Source organism: Elephas maximus, chromosome 16, assembly GCF_024166365.1.
Source record: "Elephas maximus indicus isolate mEleMax1 chromosome 16, mEleMax1 primary haplotype, whole genome shotgun sequence".
NCBI classification, from domain to species: Eukaryota; Metazoa; Chordata; class Mammalia; order Proboscidea; family Elephantidae; genus Elephas; species Elephas maximus.
This window is the reverse complement of record NC_064834.1, coordinates 55,778,301-55,801,273: the sequence shown is the minus strand read 5'-3', so window position 1 is coordinate 55,801,273 and position 22,973 is coordinate 55,778,301. Positions and strand designations below refer to the sequence as shown.

General features: G+C 42.5%; 1 protein-coding gene across 3 annotated transcripts in view; it reads right to left on the bottom strand.

Annotated features, from left to right (window-relative positions):
- Window positions 1–22,973, bottom strand: part of CFAP58 (cilia and flagella associated protein 58) — a 207,165-nt gene that overhangs the window by 108,626 nt on the left and 75,566 nt on the right. Inside the window, exons 1-4 of one of the 3 annotated variants that reach the window (XM_049856123.1) lie at window positions 22,852–22,918; window positions 5,641–5,922; window positions 3,449–3,597; window positions 72–228 (exon numbers count right to left, since the gene is read on the bottom strand). In XM_049856123.1, coding sequence (XP_049712080.1) covers window positions 72–228; window positions 3,449–3,597; window positions 5,641–5,784 — 450 coding nt within the window. In that variant the 5' untranslated portion in view covers window positions 5,785–5,922; window positions 22,852–22,918. Of the gene's footprint in view, window positions 1–71; window positions 229–3,448; window positions 3,598–5,640; window positions 5,923–10,158; window positions 10,280–22,851; window positions 22,919–22,973 lie in introns of those variants that run through there. The other 2 variants (XM_049856122.1, XM_049856121.1) reach the window with 2 other exon arrangements.

The following is a 22,973-nucleotide window of genomic DNA, read 5'->3' as shown; positions in this document are numbered from 1 at the left end:
GCCTGAGGAAAGACAAAATGTCCTTCTGGAAGAAAATACGCCTTCATCTTGCCCTACATGGTTAAGCAGACCTGACTGATGGTTTGCTCTGCCTCTTCTCTTGATCGCTCCGTGTCTTGCTGCTGCTCAGTGATCTGAGCTAAGGATTCTCGTAATTTCACCACTTCTGTCAAGAGCTGGTCTCGTTCTTTCGTTACTTCTTCTTTGAACTTCAGCAAATCTCGGATACTAAAAAAAGAAGAAAACAGGAATCGCACTAAGTGGCTATCTGCTCAGGGGTCCTCCTTATCATCCTTCGAGCTCAATTTCATGGAAAATACTTCAGGTCAACGATTAACACTATTCGGGAATTAAAGGGAAAGATCTTTATACCCTGACGGAAGGAGCTGCTTGAGATATGCTAATAGAAAAGAAATTCCAATAATAACATGTCCCTTTTTTTCTTTTTAAGAAAATGTAGTGGGTATTTGAGTGTGTGTGTGTGTGTGTGTGTGTGTGTATTTGAGTGAGTGTGTGTGTGTTAGGCATTTTCCTTGAAGTATAGAAAAATAAACACCAGAATGGTAACTGGTTACCTCTAAGGAGTGGAATTTAGTGTGGAATAGTTGAGGGGATGATTTTTATTCCTTACTTTCCACACCTCTGTATTATTTGGACTTGTTACAACAAAACTATATTATTACTGTCAACACTTGTAATTAACCATAAGGAGATGTCAATTTAGGAAATCATTTGTTTAATATATCCACTGGAAGGTTATGATCCCAGCTATAAAGTCCAAAATGAAGACTAAGCATAAGTAAATAATATGCATTGCAAGTGTTCTATCCATTCACCCAACCCTTGGGTGATAACAGGTCCCCAAGAACAAGATTTGGAAAATCATTCATGATGACAGTTTTTGGAAGGTGTATGATAATATTCATTGATGTCAATTGTAACCTCATTATTTCAAAAGCCATGACATATCATTTGGCTTGACTTTCTGAAGATTTAGCTTTTCGAGAATGGGAAAACTTAACTGATATGAATTAGTCAAGAGCAAGCCAGACAATTTAGAGCTGAGAAAGCAAAGAACTTGCATTCCAGACGCTTGCAGCTGAGTCATCAAACAACTGCTCAAAACACAGTAATTTGACAGTGTTTATTTGCCAACAACTCTTGATATAACATAAATCTTTAATAAGGAACCTTCCAAACCTCACTCAAACTTCTCTTCCCCAGAAACAACACCTCGAATTCTAAGGTTTCTCTGAAGATGAACAACTACATAAGCACATTCTTGAAGATATGATTCTGGGCTGGATGGTTTCTTCTGTGCTCCTTAAAACCAAAAAACAAACAAAAAAACCCATTGCTGTCAAGTCGATTCCGACTCACAATGATCCTATAGGACAAAGTAGAACTGCCCCATAGAGTTTCCAAGGAGCAGCTGGTAGATTCAAACTGCCGACCTCTTGGTGAGCAGTCTGTTCTCCTTCCCCTGTTCAATTCTCTACAGAACACCTACTCTCTGAATTAGTTGCCTCACATTGCTCTTAAGCATTGCTTAATTGCTCTGAATGTATTTGGCATCTTTAATAAGAAGATAGAGTCCATCATTACAGGGATCACATTTTCTGTTGTTTTTCCTATTGTCTTCCTCCCTCCCCAACACCTGCGCTGTCGATCAAAGTTGGATAAATGTATCTAAAAAGCATAAGCAGCCTGGAGAGCATTTAGATTTGGTCAAGGATGCCCAAGGAAGTGAATGCTCATTCCTGATTCATTGCTTCATTCAATGCTGTGCAAGCCCTGCACAGTGTTAGGCTCCTGGAGGGGAGTAAAGGTATCTTCCTTCAAAAAGTTCACAGCCCAATGGGTAGAGAAGCACATCAACAATTAATTTTAATACAATGTGATCAGTTCCATACTAGAGGTGTTAGGTCATATGGAAACAGAGAACACGACTCTTTCTACCTGGTCATTGGGGTGGTGGTGGGCAGAGAGTTGGAGAGGCAAGGTCAAAACAGAAATGCTGATGGTGATGAAGTTAAGATGGTGTTGAAATGGGTCTTGAAGAATGAATAGGAGTTTACTGTGTGGAGGAGTTAATAAAAGGCATTCAGTGCATAGAAAGCAGCATGTGCAAAGGTGTGAAAGCATGAATAAGCATGGTATAGCTTGAAGTGAGCTGAGAGAGGCTGTTTGGGGCAGATCTATGAAGGGCTCTGAAACGTGAGCTCAAGAGTTTGGGCTTTATCCTTTCAACCTGGGTAGCTACTGAAGGTGTTAATGGTGGCAATGGGTGCACGCAGGTCTGTGTTTCAAAAGCAACTTGGAGAATGGAATAAAGAGGGGCAGTGACATCAGTTAGGAGGCTACTGCCAAATCCAGCAGAAAATAGTAGGCACAAACCAAGGCAGTAGCACTGGGGATAGGGAGGATGGAAAGACCAAAGTGAGACTTAAAAGACCAAGTCAACAGCAATAAGCTTTAAGGGATGAGAGAATGCAGGGGGTGGAGAACAACTCTGTTTTCTGGTGTAGCTCCTAAGGAGATGGAGAGGAGGAGAAGGATGCAACTAATCATGGGGAGTGTATGAGAGGAGCTGGGAGTCTGGGCAGAAAGGCAGTCAGTTCCAGCCTATATGTCATGGACTGAATTACGTCCCCCCAAAAATGTGTATATCAACTTGGTTAGGCCATGATTCCCAGTATTGTGTGGTTGTCCTCCATTTTGTGATTGTAATTTTATGTTGAGAGGATTAGGGTGGGATTGTACCACCAACCTTACTCAGGTCACCTCCCTGATCCAAGGTAAAGGGAGTTTCCCTGGGGTGTGACCTGCACCACCTTTTATCTCTTAAGAGATTAAACGAAAGAGAAGCAAGCAGAGAGTTGGGGACCTCATACCACCCAGAAAGCAGCACCAGGAGCAGAGCACATCCTTTGGACACGGGGTCGCTGCACCTGAGAAGCTCCTTGACCAGGGAAAGATTGAAGACAAGGACCTTCCTCCAGAGCTGATGGACAGAAAGCCTTCCTCTGGAGTCGATACCCAGAATTTGGATTTTATCCTACTTTACTGTGAGAAAATAAGCTTCTGTTTGTTAAAACCATTCACTTGTGGTATTTCTGTTATAGCAGCACTAGATAACTAACATACTATGTAAGTTTGAGAGAAATAAACCTAAAATCTTTACTCATTTTGAGACTATAGTACTGATTCTTTTAGACTCAGAAGTTTAATATAACCACAAATAAGAAGTTCTTGGGTGTGAAGGAAGGGAATATTAAAAAGAAAAAACAGCAACACACAGAAAACAATCTCCAGGAACCCAACAAGGAAGGAGAATCTCGTATCACAGAGAATGTTAAAGAAGACAGTGGCAAGCCCCAGGCCCTCTGCTGAAGAAGGAGGCCTCTGCAAAAATAAGTTTAATAGACATCAAAAGGCTATGACCTACTTGCTATCCTGGTCCATTGACAGTCCAGATCCTTGCTCGACTAGCTTGGTCAAGTTCACTATTTCCTCTTTCAGTGCAAGAATCGTCTCCTTTGCCTTCTGCTCCTTATCATAGGCTAAGTCCACCATTTTCCAGGCCTTTTCAATTTCCTAGAGGGGCCATGGGATATCAGTGAGAAAAACCAAAATGGGGCCCAATTCAAGATAAGCTGAGTAAACAGAACAATACCATGACTACAAAACAGTAGTTATTTATAGGGAAAAATAATATATGATACATGAAATTCATATTGACTTATTGAATTGTTCAACACAAGCTAGTCTACACTGAACAGTATATTTAAGGAAGTGGCCTGACAAAGGGTATTTTTTCTAGTATAGGTGAATAGAGCTACAAGGCTCACGTAGAGCAAAGGCTATATAACTAAGGGGACTATTTCTAATAAGACAGCCTTGCAAAAATTAAAAATGAAAACCTATGTGCTTTCCTAGTCCAGATATTTATAGGAAAAAAATAAGCTTTATCACATAGGGAATGGTCATAAATCCAAGTCCTAAATTTTAAGCTCTTGATAGATTCCAAATAAAAAATGTATTTTGTCCTCAGGGCCCAAGTGAGCTCCTAGATGGCAATGTGATCTTTAGAACAATCCAGAGCAACACAGTCCTCTCTGTACCTAATTATGCCCAACAACCTTGGTAATTCCCATTTCCAGAAACCCATGCACAGGCATTCTCACCAAACGCTCACAGGGGAAAAACAGAAAGCCATAGCAGAGAATGCAAACAATGACTCATGCAGCTTCAGCCTCCTTATCGTTATGAAATACAATATGGAATGTTAAAATAAATACTTAAAAGTGAAATATCGCCATTTGAGTAAGTGAGCAAACACAGCAAGTAGTGCAACAGCCTTGAATTTGATACCGCCACTAAACTTTCTTACCAAATTTTGTCAAGTGAAATGTGGGTCTCTTATATAAGCTTTAGGTAAAAATAGTCCATCTTTATGTTCACAAGAAATAAAATGAGTTAAAGAGATTAAGTTTATTAATTTAATTTAATAAATGCATGTCCTCTCTTTACATTAGAGAGAGAGTGTTGCTTAGGTAACGATAGCACATAAGTTAGTGGTTTGAAACAAAATGTCGGTTTGTGGGCAATGTTCTTCTGTAGCAACCATTTTTACTGTTTTTGGCAAAACAAATGAAGGATATTTAAATGAAAATATGATCATATGAAGTTTTGTCCAAATCAACTTCACCAGTTAGATTTTGGTCAATTCATGGTTTCTATGTCCAGTTTTTAAATTTCAAATGAAAAGGGTTTTTTGTTTTTGTTTGTTTTTTCCTACCATCGTGAAATGAACTGAAGCCTTCTTTTATTGGTTTTTTCAGCAAGGAGAAGAAGAAAATGACGATACAAAATATAGCGCTAAAAAAAAACCTAGTTCCTAAGGGAATAAAAAAATAAGCCATATTTTGTACTGGTCTTGGAAATTAATTTGAATTGGGTGACATTTAATTTCATGATATCAAGGAACTTATCCAAAAATGTTGTAAATTATCTCTTGTAACTAAGGTCTCAATTGAAAATTAAAATGTCTCAACCACTTGTCACCTTGATGTCGACAAGGAACACTTATCAGCCTTACTTTTAAAATCATATAGCATGCTCCAGTGTGAAAAAATAAAGTGTAAAACAAAACCATGCTTCCTCACTGTCCCACCAGACTGAACCCCGTTCTCCCATTATGAGGAATTGGGAGGACCAAGGCAGATGCGAAGGAAGAAAAATCATGAAAATTATTATCTGGGAATTCTCCAGTTAATCTCTCCTAAAACTTTAGAAGTAGAAATGGTGAAAATATCTTGAACAAGCTATTATCTTATGATATTCAGCTACTCATCTTACATCAAACAAGACATCTTGAGATTCCTAATATTGCATTTACTTACTTTGAATTCTTTTTGCTAACCCATTATTTCCCAGAAACCAAGCCAGCAAGGTTCTGCATTATTTTCTGCAAGATGAAATTTACCCAGGCTAGTATAATTATTTTCTCAGGAAATGAACATTATTCCCTAGGCTTAATGAATATATAAATCAGGTACATTTTTCCTTAGTAACTCGTTTACTACCAGCCTACAGCTGCCAGCTCTCTTTTGGTTTTGTATCTAGAAGATCACTGACCTTCTTCAGGGATGCAATGGTGGTCTGATCATCCTGAGAGAGCTTCAGGGCAGTGGCAACCTTCGCAGAATTAACTACGATCTCCGCATTTAGCTCTCTGCATTTGGCCATCAGACGCCTCTCATTGTCGTAAGACCGTTTCATTACAGCATGAAGCTTCTCATATTCAATCCTAAACTTGTCCAGACTTCTATCTCCTGAAAGTTCATTGAGCACCTCCTGAAAATCCCTTTCGATTTCTTCAAACGCAGTTTCTTCCAGCACTAGTTTTTCACTCTTTTCCTGCACAAAAGAGCAAAGATGGGACTAGACATTCCAACACTTATACCGTTACTATTAAGGAACTACTATTATTATGTCATGAATGAAAGACAAGAAGAAATCAAGACTGTGGGGTGGGGAAGGCTCCTTGTTCATTGACTGACACATTAATAATTAATATATTGGGATAATAATATTTCCCACCTCATAGAATTATTATTACGTTAAATGGGATAAATTGTGTTAAGGACTTAGCCAAGTGCCTGGCAAACAGTAGGTGTTAAATGAATGACAGCTGTTATAATTACAAGCCCTGGTCTCTTTTCATTGCATCCTGCTTCCTATTGCCCCCAGGACTGCAGAAGGAAGCCAGGACGTGTTGAGGCCAGACACAGAGAAATTTTGACATGAGTATCATGAAATCATGAACATACAGTGAAATTCACCTGAAACATGGAATGTTCTCCTAACAGAGATTCCATTATTTTTATCTCTTTAAAAAAAAAATTAGGCTAGGCCATCCCCACGAGTATATTAACATATTCTTGTGCAATGCTCTGGCCTTTTCCAAATTTCCTTTCCATGATTTAAAAAAAAAATTTTTTTCTGGTAATTTTGGTTTTTGTTTTTTCACAGAGTTGTTGCCAACTCCTGGGGACTCCGTGTGTTTCAGAGTGGAACTATGCTGTGTAAGGACTTCAGTGGCTGTGATCTTTGGGAAGCAGATCATCTGGTCTTTCTCTCGAGGCACCTTTGGGAGGATTCAAACCACCAGCTCTGGGGTTAGTAGCTGAGCGCTTAACCATATGCACCATCCAGGGACTCCTATCTATGATTAAAAAATTTAGCTGGGTAAAAATGTATTTAAAAATATAAGCCCAGATATTGATTGATTGATTTATATATACATGTAGTTATATATGTAGTTATGTATATAGTTATGTACATAGGTATATATATAGTTACATATAGATATATAGTTATATATCTATATGTAATTAAAGCAAGTCTGACTATGACTATGACTTAGAAGAGAACCCAAGAAATACAGTTATATAGGAATTCTTATTTCTCTAATTCTTGTTAGATACAGCACAATAATAAGAAAAAAAGAATGGGTATGGTTAATATGTTCATTCATTCAGCAAACACTTATTGAATACCTGATATATGTGGGTTCTGTGAAGGTGCCTACAGGCCACTCATACAGGAAACTTATACCTCAATAGCTGATGGAGTGTGTATGCACATAATGGAAATGTAGGATTTGATATCTGCCATAAATGGAATTCAAAGTGCTATGTGAATCCACAGGAAGAGGGAGTTACTCTCAATAACAAGAAATAAAGCAAATTTCATAATGGAAGGTGGCATTTGAGCAGGCCCAGAAAGAAGAGTGGAATTTTCACAGGTGGAGTTGAGGAGAAAGAGCATCCCAGCGGAGGGCAAAGCTTGAGCAAAGATTCGAGGTCAAGCAAGTACCCAACATGTGAGGTTGGTTAAGAAGGACAGCGTTGCTAAAAAACAGGGAGTAAGGGACAGACCGTGAAGGCCATGAATGGCATTCTACAGAATATGGAGCATATTAATTCTGAAGGCCATAGACAACCGCTCAAGATTTCTGAGCAAAGGACTGATAAGATTTGTAAGGTCTTACTTAAGTTTGCAACATTATGCTTTGGTATTCTACACACACACACAAACACAAACACACACACACATCCAAAGGGCTTTGGTATCAAAACTCTATTGCTAATCAAAGAAACCAGCTGAGACAACCTCTAACAATAGAGTAAAATTCCAATTCTCTCTGAAGATTTTGGATGAGTAGTTTAGTTTACTTTCTGCTTAGACAAGTGTGTATATTTTTGATTTTCAAAAACACTTGTACCGTTAATGCCGTTAATTAAATCTCTAAACATGAGATGCAAACAAATGCAATCTTTGGAGATTATCCCTGAAATAGATGTGGAGTCACAAGCATATCTACACCGTTCCATATAACAACGTTAATAGTAATTTTGAACTAAACAGAGGTTTTCTTCCTGACTAAAAGCAGATTATTGCAGTGCAGCCATTCCACAAAGAAGCAAAAATTGTATTAAGGAAATATGGTGGTGCTGCTGCTCTGTGCTTTCCCCATGTTGCCACTAAACATGAGCATACACAAGAATTTATCACGGCCATGTTCTTGGTTCCATCCCTGTAATGGTATTAATGTCAACACTTGGTCACCAGCCTAATGATTTGTTTGTAGGCCAGGTTTTCCCTGCATACTTTCACTTATCACAGGAATGGAAAAATATCCAAAAAAGAAAAGTTTTAAAGAAATTTTATAAACAAAAGAAACGTGTTCATATTGTTATTAAACACATACTACTATTAAAAAGGAAAACAATCTCTTAGTTGTGACCAGTATATAGTTGGCATCTACACCAGCATAGCCCAAAATGGCATCTGTTTCAAGAGTATAATTACAACATCAACAGATTAGAAAGGAACCGTGATACCCCTTCTTAAACACCTGCTGACCAAAAAGTCGGCAGTTTGAACCCACCAGCTACTGCTTGGAAACCCTATGGGGCAGTTCTATTCTGTCTTACAGGGTGCTATGGGTCGGAACCAACTTTTGGTTTTGGTTTGGTTTATTGAGTGGTTACTATGTGCCAGGCACTGTTCTAGGTGTTGGGAATACCAAATAGTGGTGAGAAGGAAAAAGAAAAAGGGGAAGTTGAGCTGCAACGCAACAAGCCAGAGTGGAAATAGGGACTTGTGAAAGCAGAGGAAAGGAAAATTTGGTTGAGGTCAAGTAAGAAGAAAAATAGGAGAAAGGAAGAAATGAGAGGAGATAATGAAAGGGAAGGTAGATTGGGGGAAAAAAATTGGCTCATATAATTGGCATCGGGGGCTTATGTATGGGGAATGAAGAAAAATGGAATAAACCGAGAGGTCTAGTTGGGGAGAAAAGGAGGAAATATCCAAAACAAAGAAAAAATGAAGGAGAACTAGCAGGAATTGGAGGAGAAAATGGGACAAAAAGAGATACAAGTGAGTATGGGTAATGGGAGGAAGTAATAGGGCCACAGGAGCCCAAATGTAAGAAATAGGTGAGACTGATAGAGCCCAGGGAGTGAAGAAAATGGAGGGTATGAAAGGGACTGGATAATAGGAAAGGAGGGGGCTACTGACCACAGGAAAATGGAGCCTGTAAAGGGAAGCTAGGAATGGAGGAGATGGAATGATGAGGGCATGTGAATGGTGTGGAGGAGACAGGGGGAGGACTAGAATAGGGATGCAGTTTGAGGGCAGTGAGAGAATCTGGGAGCAGGGCCAGCTTCATGAGTGTGTGACCTGTGCAATCCCACAGGGCACTGTGCTTAGAAGGGCCCTGCCCTTGGCTTAATGCTCTACTGTCTTCATAACTTTTGCTCAAGGGGTCTCACATTTTAATTTTGCACTCAGCCCTGCAAATTATGCAACTGGTCCCGGCTGGGACTGACCATGATGGGTGGGATGGGGGGAGGGCAGGGAGGCTCTGATGTGATAAGGATTGACTTGGGTAAAGCTACGTGAGTGCAGAATAGGAGGGTGGATGGAGACTGTAAATGGCAAGTGAATGACAGGGACCTGAGGTTGTGGGGCTCATTGAAGGGTTGCAGAGATGCCCCCTCATTAGTGAGGCTGAAGATGGGGTGGTACTATAATATGATGAAGTGAATGGAGGCTACAATAACACAGGGGTCAGGGAATGATGGGGCAGTGGTGACCGGCTGAAGGGCCTTGATGAATGATGTGACAGCGGGTGATCAGATGATAGGGAATCAGGGAGGACACGGTCAGTGAATGAGGGTGACTGTGGTATATATCAAGTCTTCTTCCAGATCCCCCCAGTCAGGTGAGACGTCTCCAATATTTCCGTGTGCACCTCTCTTGTGGTATCAACTTATGGCTCAAAATTTAGGGGTGGGTGCACGTCATATGTGCGTCTGGAAACTCATGAATTTCCACCGTGCCTATCACAGCGCCAGTTTAATAGTTGGAGAAGCGGGTGTGTCCACAGAATTGAAGAAGGGTCAGGAAGTAATGCGAACCAGAGGCGACTGGGGAGGGTAAGAGAAGGGAGGCTGACAGTGCGGATGGGATATTGATGAGGGAAATGTTGGAATCAGTGGATGTGACAGGGATGAGACGACAGTAGAAGGTACAGTGGGGTGGGGCGAGCAAGAGGCGACAGGGAGAGGGGCGCTGACTCCTGACCTCAGCCATCCTGATGCTCTCTGGGTGCGGCCTCAGAGGCTGCTGTGGAGATCGCGGAAACTGGGCCGGAGTCTGGGGAAGGGGCTGTACACTATCCCCAGCGCCTAAAACCGCGCCACGTTATCTCTAGCCCCGCCCGGCCGAAACCGGGCGCTCGGCGCGTCCTCCAGTCGCCTGGCAACCGCCACGCGCCCTAAGGGCCCTCGTGGACGTTCGAAAGAGGCGGAGCGTCTGAAGCCCGGCCTTGGGAGGGATTCCGCGCAGAAATATGCAAATATCCCCCTGAACGAGGCGGGGCCAAGGAAATAAGGAGGCGGGGCCTCTGCGAAGCTGGGAGGAGTCCCCAGGTGTGCGCAGAAGTTAGAAACACCCAAGAGAGAGAAGGAGGCGCCACAGGAAAGAGGACGGTGAGGAGGTTGTGGAGCCAGCCAGCAACTGGGAGCCAAGAACGGACCTTGTAAGGAAATGTGGGTTAGAGGGTGCTGGATGAGGGGAGGACTGGCTACCCTTTGCTCTCTGTAACAAAGCGACTCGGGCATGGGAACAAAAAGTCAAGTCATTCAACACTTAATGAAGTAGCCAGTGTGTGCAAGGCACGGAGAGAAAACCAAGGGGCAGGAAACACAGACCCTGCCTTGAAAGGCTTCACAGCCACTAATGATGAGAAAAATAGGGTGCAGAGCGCGAGGCACCCTGGAAAAATGTATGTGGAGCCACATCGTGAAAACCTCCATAGCACCTGGGGGTGCCTGTCCTAAGGCATTTTATTTTTTCTCCTCCTCCTCCTTTATTTGCCCCCTTTGGACTTCAGGTGCAGAGAGTTGAAGTCATTACACTCCTTGGTTTATGAAATGTGAAAGACCCCTCTCTTGTTTTATTTTTTCCCTTCATCTCCATCTCTACTCCCAAACCAACAGGCATCTATGCTACTGTGGTTCGACTTGAACTTTTGAAAAATGTACAGTATTTTTATTAGTGTTTTTTTTTAATTATTTTAATAATAGTGTTTGAGGATCATCTTATTTTCTACTTTTTTCACTCAACGGTCTTTTTGAGGATTTATCCGTCTTGCAGTTGGAATTGTAAGTCTGTTCTTTGCTTCTGAGGGCTGCACAGCATTGCATAGTGTGCATCCACCATGCTTTACTCCCACTCACCAGGTGATGGACACCAAGGTTGCCTCCGATACTGCAAACGATGCAGTGATGACCACATTTGTATGTGGCCCCTGATACACCTGTGTGCGAATTCCCCTGAATTTGCCTAGGAGTGTGTCTTAGTCATCTAGTGCTGCTATAAGAAAAATACCACAAGTGGATGGCTTCAACAATCAAGTTTATTCTCTCACAGCCTAGGAAGCTAGATGTCCAAACTCAGGATGTCAGCTCCAGGCAAAGGCTTTCTCTGCTGGCTCTGGAGGAAGGTCCTTGTCATCGATCTTTCCCTGGTGGAGGAGCTTCTCAGGAGCAGGGGCCCCAGGTCCAAAGGACAAGCTCTGCTCCCAGTGCTGCTTTCTTGGTAGTATGAGGTCCCCCACCTCTCTGCTCACTTCCCTTTCCTTTTATCTCTTGTAAGATAAAAGATGATGAAGGCCACATCCCAGGGAAACTCCCTTTACATTAGATCAGGGATGTGACCTTAGTAAGGGTGTTATAGTCCCACCCTGCCCTGGTGGCGTAGTGGTTAAGTGCTAGGACTGCTAACCAAGAGGTCAGGAGTTTGAATCCTCCAGGCGCTCTTTGGAAACTCTATGGGGCACTTCTACTCTGTCCTATAGGGTCACTATGAGTTGGAATCAACTCGATGGCAATGGGTTTTAATCCACTTTAACATAGTCTAATCTTGCCTCATTAACCACAGGCAGAGATTAGGATTTACAACACATAGGAAAATTACAATCACAAAATGGAGGACAACCATACAGTACTGGGAATCATGGCCTAACCAAGTTGACATATTTTGTGGTGACACAATTCAGTTCACGACAGAGTGAGATTGTTAAGTCACAGGGGATGCATGATGCCATCGCATTCAGTTTTGTACTTGTGTCCAGAACAAAGGCACCCACCCAGCTAAGGCATCAAACCAAAACCAAACCAACTGCCATTAAGTTAATTCCACTCATAGTGACCCTACATGACAGAACAGAACTGCTCCATAGGGTTTCCAAGGCTGTAAATCTTTATGGAAGCAGACTGTCACATCTTTTTCCCGTGGAGTGGCTGCCGACCTTTAGATTAGCAGCCTAGCACAGGGCTCCTGATCAAGGCATCAGTGGGGGTGTAAAACAGCCCCTATTCTCTTTTCCAAGCTATGTGCCTTGGCAGAGGGCTTTGACAGCTGGAGGAAGATGTGTCTTTTCTTCTGACAAAAATTCAGTTCCTGCCTGTTATAAACCTAGAAGGCTGTGACTCCACAGAGAATGTACCTTTTTCAGATTCATCTGCCCAGGGGTGGCATAATGTGCATGGAGGTGGTCTTAGAGTTGGTAAATGAAGCCAGAGAAGCAGGCTGGACTAAATTGTAAGCCAAGCCAATAGAAATGGAGTGGAGTGGGACGCAGTAACATGACTCAGATTGCTTTTTGTGTTTATAGGAAACGTGTAACCACCATGATCCAGAAAGATGCTGTAAGTTTCCTGAAGGTGCATAACAGTGGAGAATGACTTAGAGGTCCCTAGCTAACCATATCTTACACTGGTGTCAATTATGGGTTATGTATCTTCACAGTTCCTAGAAATCTCCTAAAGGATCATTTCATGAGCAAGTGGCCTGCAAAGGTAACAGAAATTCAATCCAGCAAACACTTTTTTTAAGCACCTGATAGCAGGCAGACACAACAAGGCTGGCCACAGAACCCACAAAGTTGAGTAAGGCAGGGTCACTGCCCTTCGCATCCACAGTCTGGCATTGGAGGAGAGACAGGAACATCTACAGTTAATTCTAGCTCTATTATATCATTCAGGACATGCCATAGGGACAGAAAGCTCTATATAGGAGCTCAGGGAAACTAGACATTGATACTTGAGAGCACTGGTCATGACAGAGGGACAGAAAGACCCAAGATGGGAAATCAGAGGGTTGCAAGAAATGTGGAAAGGCATATGACATGTTCAACTCACAGGAAAGCAATCCAGGTGGGCATCGACATGGATGAATGAATGGATGGAAGGATGGACAAATTAATTTCTGCTGATGTGAAGAAAATGTTTGAATTCCAATTTTCCAGACAATGGGAGACTTACTACTTACTTCCCTTTTGTTGTTGTAACAAAAAGAAGCACTAGGTGGCATCATACTACCAAAAGCGTATTAACAGGAAATGTCCTCATTGTCTAGAAGCTCTAGGAAAAACAACCACAGAGATTGGGTCAGCCCCTAATTTAAATGAATAATAATGCTTCTGTTAAGCTTATTTCTCATTATACTCACTTCATTTATTTATTGAGCACCTACCATATGTTCGGAACTGACTCGACGGCAGCAACTCTTTCAACCATATATATGTTCAATCCTATGCTGCACACTGTGGAGAATACAAAAGGAGTTGAAGACAGGATCCCCACCCTGAAGGAGCATAAACCAAGTAAAACCAAACCCGTTGGTGTTGAATTGATTCCAACTCCTAGTGACTCTATAGGACAAAGAAAAACTACTCCGTAGGGTTTCCAAGGCTGTAAATCTTTACAGAAGCGGATGGTGGGCTAGAACCACTGACCTTTTGGTAAGCAGCCAAGCACTTAACTACTGTGCCACCAGGGCTTCTAGGTTGAAGGAGCATAAGGAGAAGCAAAACATGCTTGACACCCTCCTGCCTCTCCCCCAAAAAAGGTTGGGAAAATAGTCCACGGCAGGATGAAGTAAGCACTGAAATGTGGGTATTGAGACACAATGTCTGGAATAATCCAACCCCCTTGATCTTCCAATGCCTTCTCCCACCACTTATTCCTTGCCACCCTGGTCTCTTTCAATTCCTTGACTATGTCATGTTCTTTCTAACTGCCTGGACTTCACAAACACTGATCTCTGTGTCTGAAATACTCGATGCTCCCTCTCTACCTGGCTAACAATCATCCACCCTTCCTTCAATAGTACTTCCTCAGGGAGACCTTTCCTGGCCAACCTCTCTACACCAGACTACCTTTTCAAGTATCATGTATTTCTATTTCTTGGAATGCCTCACAATGGTAATTAATTGTATTCATGTAAATGGTCATTTAGTATCTGTCTTCCCTCTGAGACAGTAAAAACACAAGAGGGCAAGGGTTATGTACATCTTATTTTAGTCCTCTGTCTCCAGTAGCCAGTGCTAAGTTCAATATTTATTGAGCGTTGAGTAAGTTCTAAAATAAGGAAGACCACTTAAAGATGTCATGTTAGGGAGCTCGACATGGTAGACATGGCTCTTGAACATGACCGTAAATGATACAAATAACTTGGAGACATGGAAGAAAATAGAAGGAATCCCAAGTATGGAAAACAGCATTGAGCAGATACCAAGGCAAGAATGCAAAAGTCACACTATAGGAAGGGTGGGTTCCCTACCAGAGAACAGTGGATATTAATGTGGATAAAAGGGCATGGATAGCCTTGGGAGGATAGTCAAGAAGTGGCTGTAAGCTAAAGGACCCCCTAAAAAAACCACCAAACCCGTTGCCAACAGGGACAGTCAAAGACACACCAGTTTGCTCTACCAGATGACTTGAATACAGATCATGAGCTGTGATGCCTCTGCAAAGGCCTTGTTTGAACCTGTGTTTAATTGCCTCCTATCAGTAAAAAAATCATTTTTTTTTTTATCAGTACCTACATGTAAATCCCTAGCCTGCCATGCAAAAAAAAAAAAAACTGCACCCTAAAATGAGCCTGCTGCTCTAATGGATCAGAGAGGTCCTGGAGGTAATTTTTGGGGGTCTGCACAGCCCATAATTCCCTTCACTAAGACTAGTAACTGCCACCCAGAAGTATGTGCTGCCTTCTTCAGGGCCATAGCTGAATGGGTCACAGGTAGATAGGTCCCTGACCCATGCGAAGCCAAGGCTATTTTTTCTCCTGGGAATTTATGACTGGGACAAAGAGTTGCAAGCCAGTCATTGCTGAAGACTGGAACTGAGTTTGTGAGGCCAAGGAGGGGCAGAAAAAGGCAGGCTGCATAGAGGGAAGAATAAAGCAAATGAACAAGGAGGGGAGAGCACAGGTCCAACAGACAGCAGGAGAGATGGGGATGGGGGTGCCCTTCCTTGGTTGCTGATACCTTTTCAGATCCTGGTAACAGTCCCTAGGGAGGCCCTGCAATACGTGCTCTCTTGGGTTCTGCTACTTTGCATGCATCCTCCTAAGAAATTCACCTTGTTTGTTTAAGCTAGCTGAGTCTCTATTGCTTTGGGGAAAAAAAAAAAAAACCCTGTCCAATACATGCCCTGTTTGCACAGGCATTTTTGTGATACTGCTGGAGTTAGTATCCATGAAATCCTAAAAACTGCATTTAGGGTCCCAAGTGATGTGGTAAAAACTGCCCTAGTCATCATATCTAACATTTCTCTTCCAGGCTGCTGGGAAGATTAAAAGCCCACATGTTGCAGAAAATTGTTATCATTTATCAGCCGACCCCATGGCCACCTTAGATGACAGAGCTGAGTCCCAGCTGACTAGTGCTCTCCGAAAGTGTTCAGAGCATACTTTATTCCTTTAATCTGCTCCTTTTCCAGCCTGCTGCAGACCTGACTTAACAGAACATTTGTTGAGCATTTGACACCGGTTCCCAAAGGGTCTCCATACAAACTCCTCTCTTGATACCCAAGAAAGCACCGAAAGCTTGGGAAGATTGAAAGGTCAGACATGAGGTGACAGCGGTGGGCACACCGGCACCGCAGGTGATCATTTTTACCAGGAGGAGACTACAGTGTCACAACCATCCAGTCATCTTACCTGCCTTAAATTTTATTGGCTCAACAGCAACTGCACTTCACCAGTCAGACTACTTTGGGGTATGACTGGTTAGGCTAACCTGTTCAGTTGGTGCTTAACCCAGGAGACCAAGGTTGCAATTGTGATGTTCTACCGAGGACTGATTACGGTTGCACAAACTAATCCATTGACCAGACTGGTTAAAAAGACCAAGGGGCTCTTCACAACCCATTCCCACTACAAGCAAACAAATAAAAATTGAAAAATAATCAAAGCACAAATTCCTTTTATCATAGGTCAATGCTTTTATTTCTACTATCCCCTGAAAGTGCCATGTTTTCAAACACCTCTAGACTTTACACATGCCGGTCTCTTCTCTGGAATTTTCTGTCTCCTTTGCCCAGCTACCAAACCCAAAATTAAACCCATTGCTGTCAAGGTGAGTCCGACTCCTAACAACCCTATAGGACAGCTGTCTTAGTTAGCTAGTGCTGCTATGACAGAAATACCACAAGTGGATGGCTTTAAAAAAGAGAAATTTATTCTCTCACTGTCTAGTAGGCTAGAAATCCAAATTCAGGGCACCACCTCCAGGGGAAGGCTTTCTCTCTCCGTCAGCTCTGGGAGAAGGTCCTTGTCATCAATATTCCCCTGGTCTAGGAGCTTCTCAGGCACAGGGACCCCGGGTCAAAAGGACACGCTTTGCTCCCAGTGCTGCTTTCTTGGTGGTATGAAGTCCCCATGTCTTTCTGTTTGCTTCTCTTTTATACCTCAAAAGAGAGTGGCTCAAGACACAATCCAATCTTATAGATGAGTCCTGCCTCATTAACATAACTGCCTCTAATCCCATCTCATCAACATCATAGAGGCAGGATTTACAACACACAGGAAAATCACATCAGAAGACAAAATGGTGAACAATCACACAATACTGGGAATCACGGTGTAGCCAAATTGATACACATATTTTTGGGGGACACAGCAGTTTAACCCATGACAAGAGAGAAGCACTGCGCCATAAGATTTCCAAGCAGCGGCTGGTAGATTCAAACTCCCGACCCTTTGGTTAGCAGCCATAGCTCATGACTATTGTGCCACGAGGGTCACCCCCTTCCCTCTTCCCTCCTCTGTGCTGCTAGAAAACCTGAGCCTCTTTCTGTCATTAGTATTTACCAGACTGCAATATAATCATGTGCTTTCCCCCCACCAGACTGTCTCCTTCACCAGACTGGGAAAACCAGTCTTTTCTCTATCTACGGTGCTGACTCATATGAGACACTCGAAATATTAAGTTTGATGAATGAAAAAAGTGAATGAATAAGAAATACAATTAATTTATGCACTCAGGTGATCAGCAATTATACTTGAGAGTGATTAGTGACTAATGGAAGTCACTAATGGAAGCAACTGGAATACAAACATTTAAGAGTCTAAGGTAGTTAAGCCAAATCACCTCCAAGCATACACTAGGGCCCCAAACAGAAGTATTAAGAATTACAATTAAATGCATTTGTCTGGCTTTTCTTCCCATGCTCAATGTAAGTGCCTGAAATCCAAGTCTTTTTTTCTCGCCCACAGGACAAAACGCACAGTAGGTACTCAATAAACATTGACAATTCCGTTCTCATAGACAGCAAAGACAAACATCTACAAAAGGAAACTCTTGGCCATGTTAAAGGAATAAACTATTCTCTAGCCTGTAGGTAAGTTGCTTCCTTTCCAATAACTGCTGCCAGATCCACTGAATAATTTTCAGCAGCAGCAAATGACTGCTAAGTATCCACTGGGAGCAAGGTGCTCTCCAAAGCTACGCGAGGGAGGCAAAAATTAACTAAGGCCAGGTTTTTCTCCTCATCAAAACCAATTTAAACCAAGCAGTAGCCTTTAGTAGAAACCAGTCTATGATGCTTACCATTATATTTTAGAGTCTAGTACCAGGGTTGGCAAACCCTGTAAAGGATAAGATAGTAAATATTTCAGGCTTTGCAAGCCATACAGTCTCTATAGCAACCACCCAACTGTGCCATTATAGTTCAAAAGCAGCCATAGACAATACATAAATAAATGGGTGTTGCTGTGTTCTGATAAAACTTTATTTACAGAAAGAGGTACCACTCTGGATTTGGCCTGCTAGCCGTAGTTTGCCAACCCCTGATCTAGCACAATGCTTGGCATGTAGGAGGTGCTCTATAAATACTTGTTGGGTGAATTAATGAGTAAATGAAGGACTCGCTACGGTCACAGCACAATGATTTGTTTTCAAGGCCCACTGTACCATTTTTAATATTGACTACAGGGAGACCAATAAATACGTACTGGTGGCCTGGTGGTTCAGTGTTTGGCTGCTAATCAAAAGGTTGGCATTTCTAATCCACCAGACGCTCCTTGGAAACCTTGTGGGGCAGTTCTACTCTGTCCTGTAGGGTCGCTATGAGTTGGAATCCATCCAACGGCAACAGGTTTGGTTTTTTTTTTTAACCAGAAATTAAGGAGCCCTGGTGGCTCAATGGTTAAAGCACTCAGCTGCTAACCAAAAGGTTTGCAGTTCAAACCCACCAGCCACTCAGTGGGGGAAAGATGTGGCAGTCTGCATCCATAAAGATTTACAGCCTTGGAAACCCTATGGGGCTGTTCTATTCTACCCTATAGGATTAGTATGAGTCAGAATAGACTCAAAGGCAGTGGGTTTTTTTTTTGTTGGTAACCAGAAATTAAAAGAGCCCAAACGCATTGCCACTGAGTCAATTCCATTAATTCTCACTTATGGTGATCCCATGTGCTTCAGAGCAGAACTTCATTCCATAGGATTTTCCATGGCTGTAGTCGTCCAGAAATAGATCACCAGAACTTTGTTCTAGGTGGATTTGAACCACCAACCTTTTGATTAGTAGTTATGCACAAACCTTTTATGCCACCCAGGGACCAGAAATAAACTCGATAGATATAATCTGACAAGTCTTTGATCCCCACTGTAAGTGATGTCTGTGGATGGAAAATACAATTTAATGTGTATAAATCACTAAAAGGCTTCATAGCTGAGGTGTGAGCTGAAAGAGTGGTTTAAAGAAGCATTTTTTTCCCCAAAACCGTGGATGATGACTCATTAGCGAGTGTAGTCTATGTTTCATTCAAAGAAAGGTGGGAATAGAAAAAAGAGGGAACATCCAAATAGATCACATATGGTACACATAGCATTGTTTTGAGAAAACTGTCTTTTAACTGTAATACACTTGGATGTGTTAGTATACTGGGTTACCAGGTAAAAGTATTTTCAAAAAAGCTTTGTCTAACTGTTGTAATCTCATTCTTGGGGAAAAGTCAGTGCAGTTGTATGTTTAAAAGGGATTTACTTTGAACTAAAAAGATACAGTGTAGTAGATAAAGGCAAGATTCTGGAGCCCAAGTGCCTGGTTCAAATCTTGCCTCTGCTACTTAATAGCTGTGGGAATTTGGACAAGTTACTTGGCCTCTCTGGGCCTTAGTTTCTTCATTTGTTAAATGAGAATGCTAATGTCCTATAGGGTCGCTATGAGTCGGAATCGACTGGGTTTTCTGGGTTAATGATACATACTGTATAGGGTTGTTATAAGAACTAAATGAGTTATGGGTAAAGTGCTTAGAGCAATACCTAGCATATAATGTGTTAGCTATTATTTTTCTGTCACTAACCAGCAATGTGACTTAGAGAAAGTCACCTAACTTCTCCAGGCTTCATTTGTTGGGCTCAAACATAGGAACAACTGTGAGGATGGCAAAAGACCGGGCAGTGTTTCATTCTGTTGTACATAAGGTTGTATGAGTCGGAACCGACTCGACGGCACCTAACAACAATAAAACAACAATAATCTCTAAAGGCCCTGCAGGCTCCAACATTCCCAGAGGAGGGGGAGGGCCCAGCACTGATCTGAAGGAAAGAAATAGCCATATACAATCATCTATCTTGTTCAAATGACACCCTTGAGGTCTCAGCAAGGCAGCCAATTCCAACGAAATGCCCTATAAGCTAGTTTATTATTATCTCTTGAAAGTCCCTGCAAAAGTGAATTCAGGGTGGTGAACAGTTGACCAAATCAAGGAAAATGCCTCTTTTCCCGCATCCCTCAGACCATTAATGATTAGCACCAACTTCCTGTCTCTCCCATTATCCTGTTTTTAATCCCATATACTCAGACAAGCAAAGCTAGGGGTGATCAGGAAATCTGCCCCCATGTATTTAATTTTTTTATTTCCAGTGTTCCTGTCTGTGAAGTGTGGGATGAGGCTGTACTGCAGCTGGCCCAGTGTTTGTCCACAAGTCACCTTTCATTGTGGAATCTGAAGCCTCATCTAGCACCTGCAATCATTACAGGGAAAGAAAAATTCCATTTACTTTCACATGAATTAATTTAAAAAAAAAGACAAAGCAGCCAACAGAAAAACAAGCAAGTCCTGACTGCTCCCAAATAAAGACATAAAAATGGCCAAGGGAAGAAACACATAGGTCTAAGTGGGTACCAGCCCCAGTCTTTAGGCATTTGACTCATAGCGACCCTATAGAACAGGGTAGAACTGCCCACTAGGGTTTCCCAGGAGCAGCTGGTGGATTCAAACTGCTGACCTTTTGGTTAGCAGTCGAGCTCTCAACCACCGTGCCACCCAGGGCTCCATCTGATCCTTTATTCCCACCAAATAGCCCCACTTTTGGGTTCCCTCTTTGTGTCTCCCACCTGGAGATCTCCCTCTCTCTCTTTCAATTGTTGATATATTTTATTCAGCATTTCTGTTTCAAGCAGGGGATCCCTGACTTCTTGATCCATCTTGTTCCCAGAAATTGAATCCTTTGTACTTTCCTGTTTTAAAAAAAAAAAACAACTTTTTAGAATAAGGGTGCTGTGGAAACTCTGTAGGTGTGGTGTGCAATCCAGGCGTGGAGATTCAAGGAAGACTTCCTGGAGGAGAAATCACCTATTCTGAGTCCTGAAGATTGAGCACATATTCAAATAAATAAATAAATAAATAACCCATTGCCATCGAGTCTATCCTGACTCATAGTGACCCCACAGGACAGAGTAGAACTGCCCATAGGATTTCCAAGGAGCGGTCGGTGAATTTGAACTGTCGACTTTTTGGTTAGCAGCCATAGCTCTTAACTACTGTGCCACCAGGGCTCCAAGCACATATTACCAAAACCCACTGCCGTCGAGTCGATTCCAACTCATAGTGACACTATAGGACACAGTAGAACTGCCCCATAGAGTTTCCAAGGAGCACCTGGCAGATTCGAACTGCCAACCTCTTGGTTAGCAGCCGTAGCACTTAACCGCTATGCCACCAGGGTTTCCAAGCACACATTAAAAAAAAAAAAAAAAGCCAGGCAAAATGCTGTGTGCGTGCATTGGAGGTGGCAGGCTGGAGCAAGAGATGGGGTGAGGGTTGCACGCAAAAGATAGACTGTGTGAAGATCCAGCAATGGGAAAAACAAACAGCCTATCATATTCTGAGAACCACAAGTTCCAAGAACTGCAAGGAGTTTGGTGTGGAGCAAGGCGTGTGATATGCTTGGTGAGATAAGCAGGGGCCAGCTGTGAAGGGCCAAACGTGCCAGATTAGGACAGTGGCCTTGTCCTGAGTGTAGTGGGTAGCTCTCGGGGAGCCAGTGCAGGGTATGACACAAAGGAGGAATCATCAAATTTAAAAGAAAAACAAATCAGCGTTCTGGAGTCAGCACCAAAACATATTGCTGTCAAGTCGGTTTTGACTTGTCAGCAGCACAGTGGTACCCAATCCAGTGCCCAGACCTCCCAAGAATTTCACCCACTTACTCTGGGAAGAGGAACATTGGTGGCGCAGTGGTTAAGGGCTCTCTGCTGCTAACCAGATGGTCTGTGGTTTTGAACCCACTAGCCACTCCCCAGGAGATAGATGTGGCAGTCTGTTTCCGTAGTAAAGATTTACAACCTTGGAAATAAACCCTGTGGGGCAGTGCTACTCTGCCTATAGAGTTGCTAAGAGTGGGAATCTACCGGATTTTTTTTTTTTTTTTTTTTTTTTTGGTGATTTTGGGGAGGGTGGGTGAGTACTCCATCCATTCAACTTGTAGACAATGCAGTCTTTTCAAGGATGTTTCCCTGCATCACCCCCCTCCCCTCCCCACCAGCTCTCACAACTCTGCCTTAATTGACCCTGATGTAAGGAAAGGGCTGTGAGGGGCAGTAAAAAAAAAAAAAAAAAAAAAAAAAAAAAATTTTTTTTTTTTTTTAGAAGCTTGAAAATAAAAACACCTGGGCCAAGGGCCAGGCGGTGTATTTTTAGAAATTTTTCTCACTGCCTGTTTATCTTTTAGGCTGAGCCTAACGTCTTTCAGGCAAGCGTTGAAGATAACTGGCTGGATTAACGAGGAAAGGAAGACGGAAATCTAAGACCAGATAGCAACAGCAATGGCGATAATCATTTCGGCAGAGTGTTGTAACTTCCCCCAAGGTGCCGTCAGTAGAGTTCGGTTCCCCTCTACACAGCTTGACGTAGAATTCACTCAATCCCTGCCCAGCCACTTCTAGTGGCTGTGGAATGTGGGCAGATAATAGGAGCCCTGCCCTGCTAGCACAACTGCTAAGCGCTGAGCTACAAACCAAAAGGTGGGCAGTTGAAACTCACCCAGCAGCTCCGCAGGAGAAAGACCCGGCGATCTGATCCTGTAAAGATTATTATAGCCTAGGAAATCCTATGGGGCAGTTCTACCCTGTCACATGGGGTCGCTATGAGTCTAAAGCCACTCGATGACATCTAACAACAGCAAAGGTTTCGTACCTGCAGCTGCTGGCGTCCCTCCTGGTCTTAGTTTTCTCATCTCTAAAATATGGGTACTAATACTAAAAAAAAAACTAATTTCACAGGATTAGGATCGTCTGTAATCAGGATTTGGGGACTAA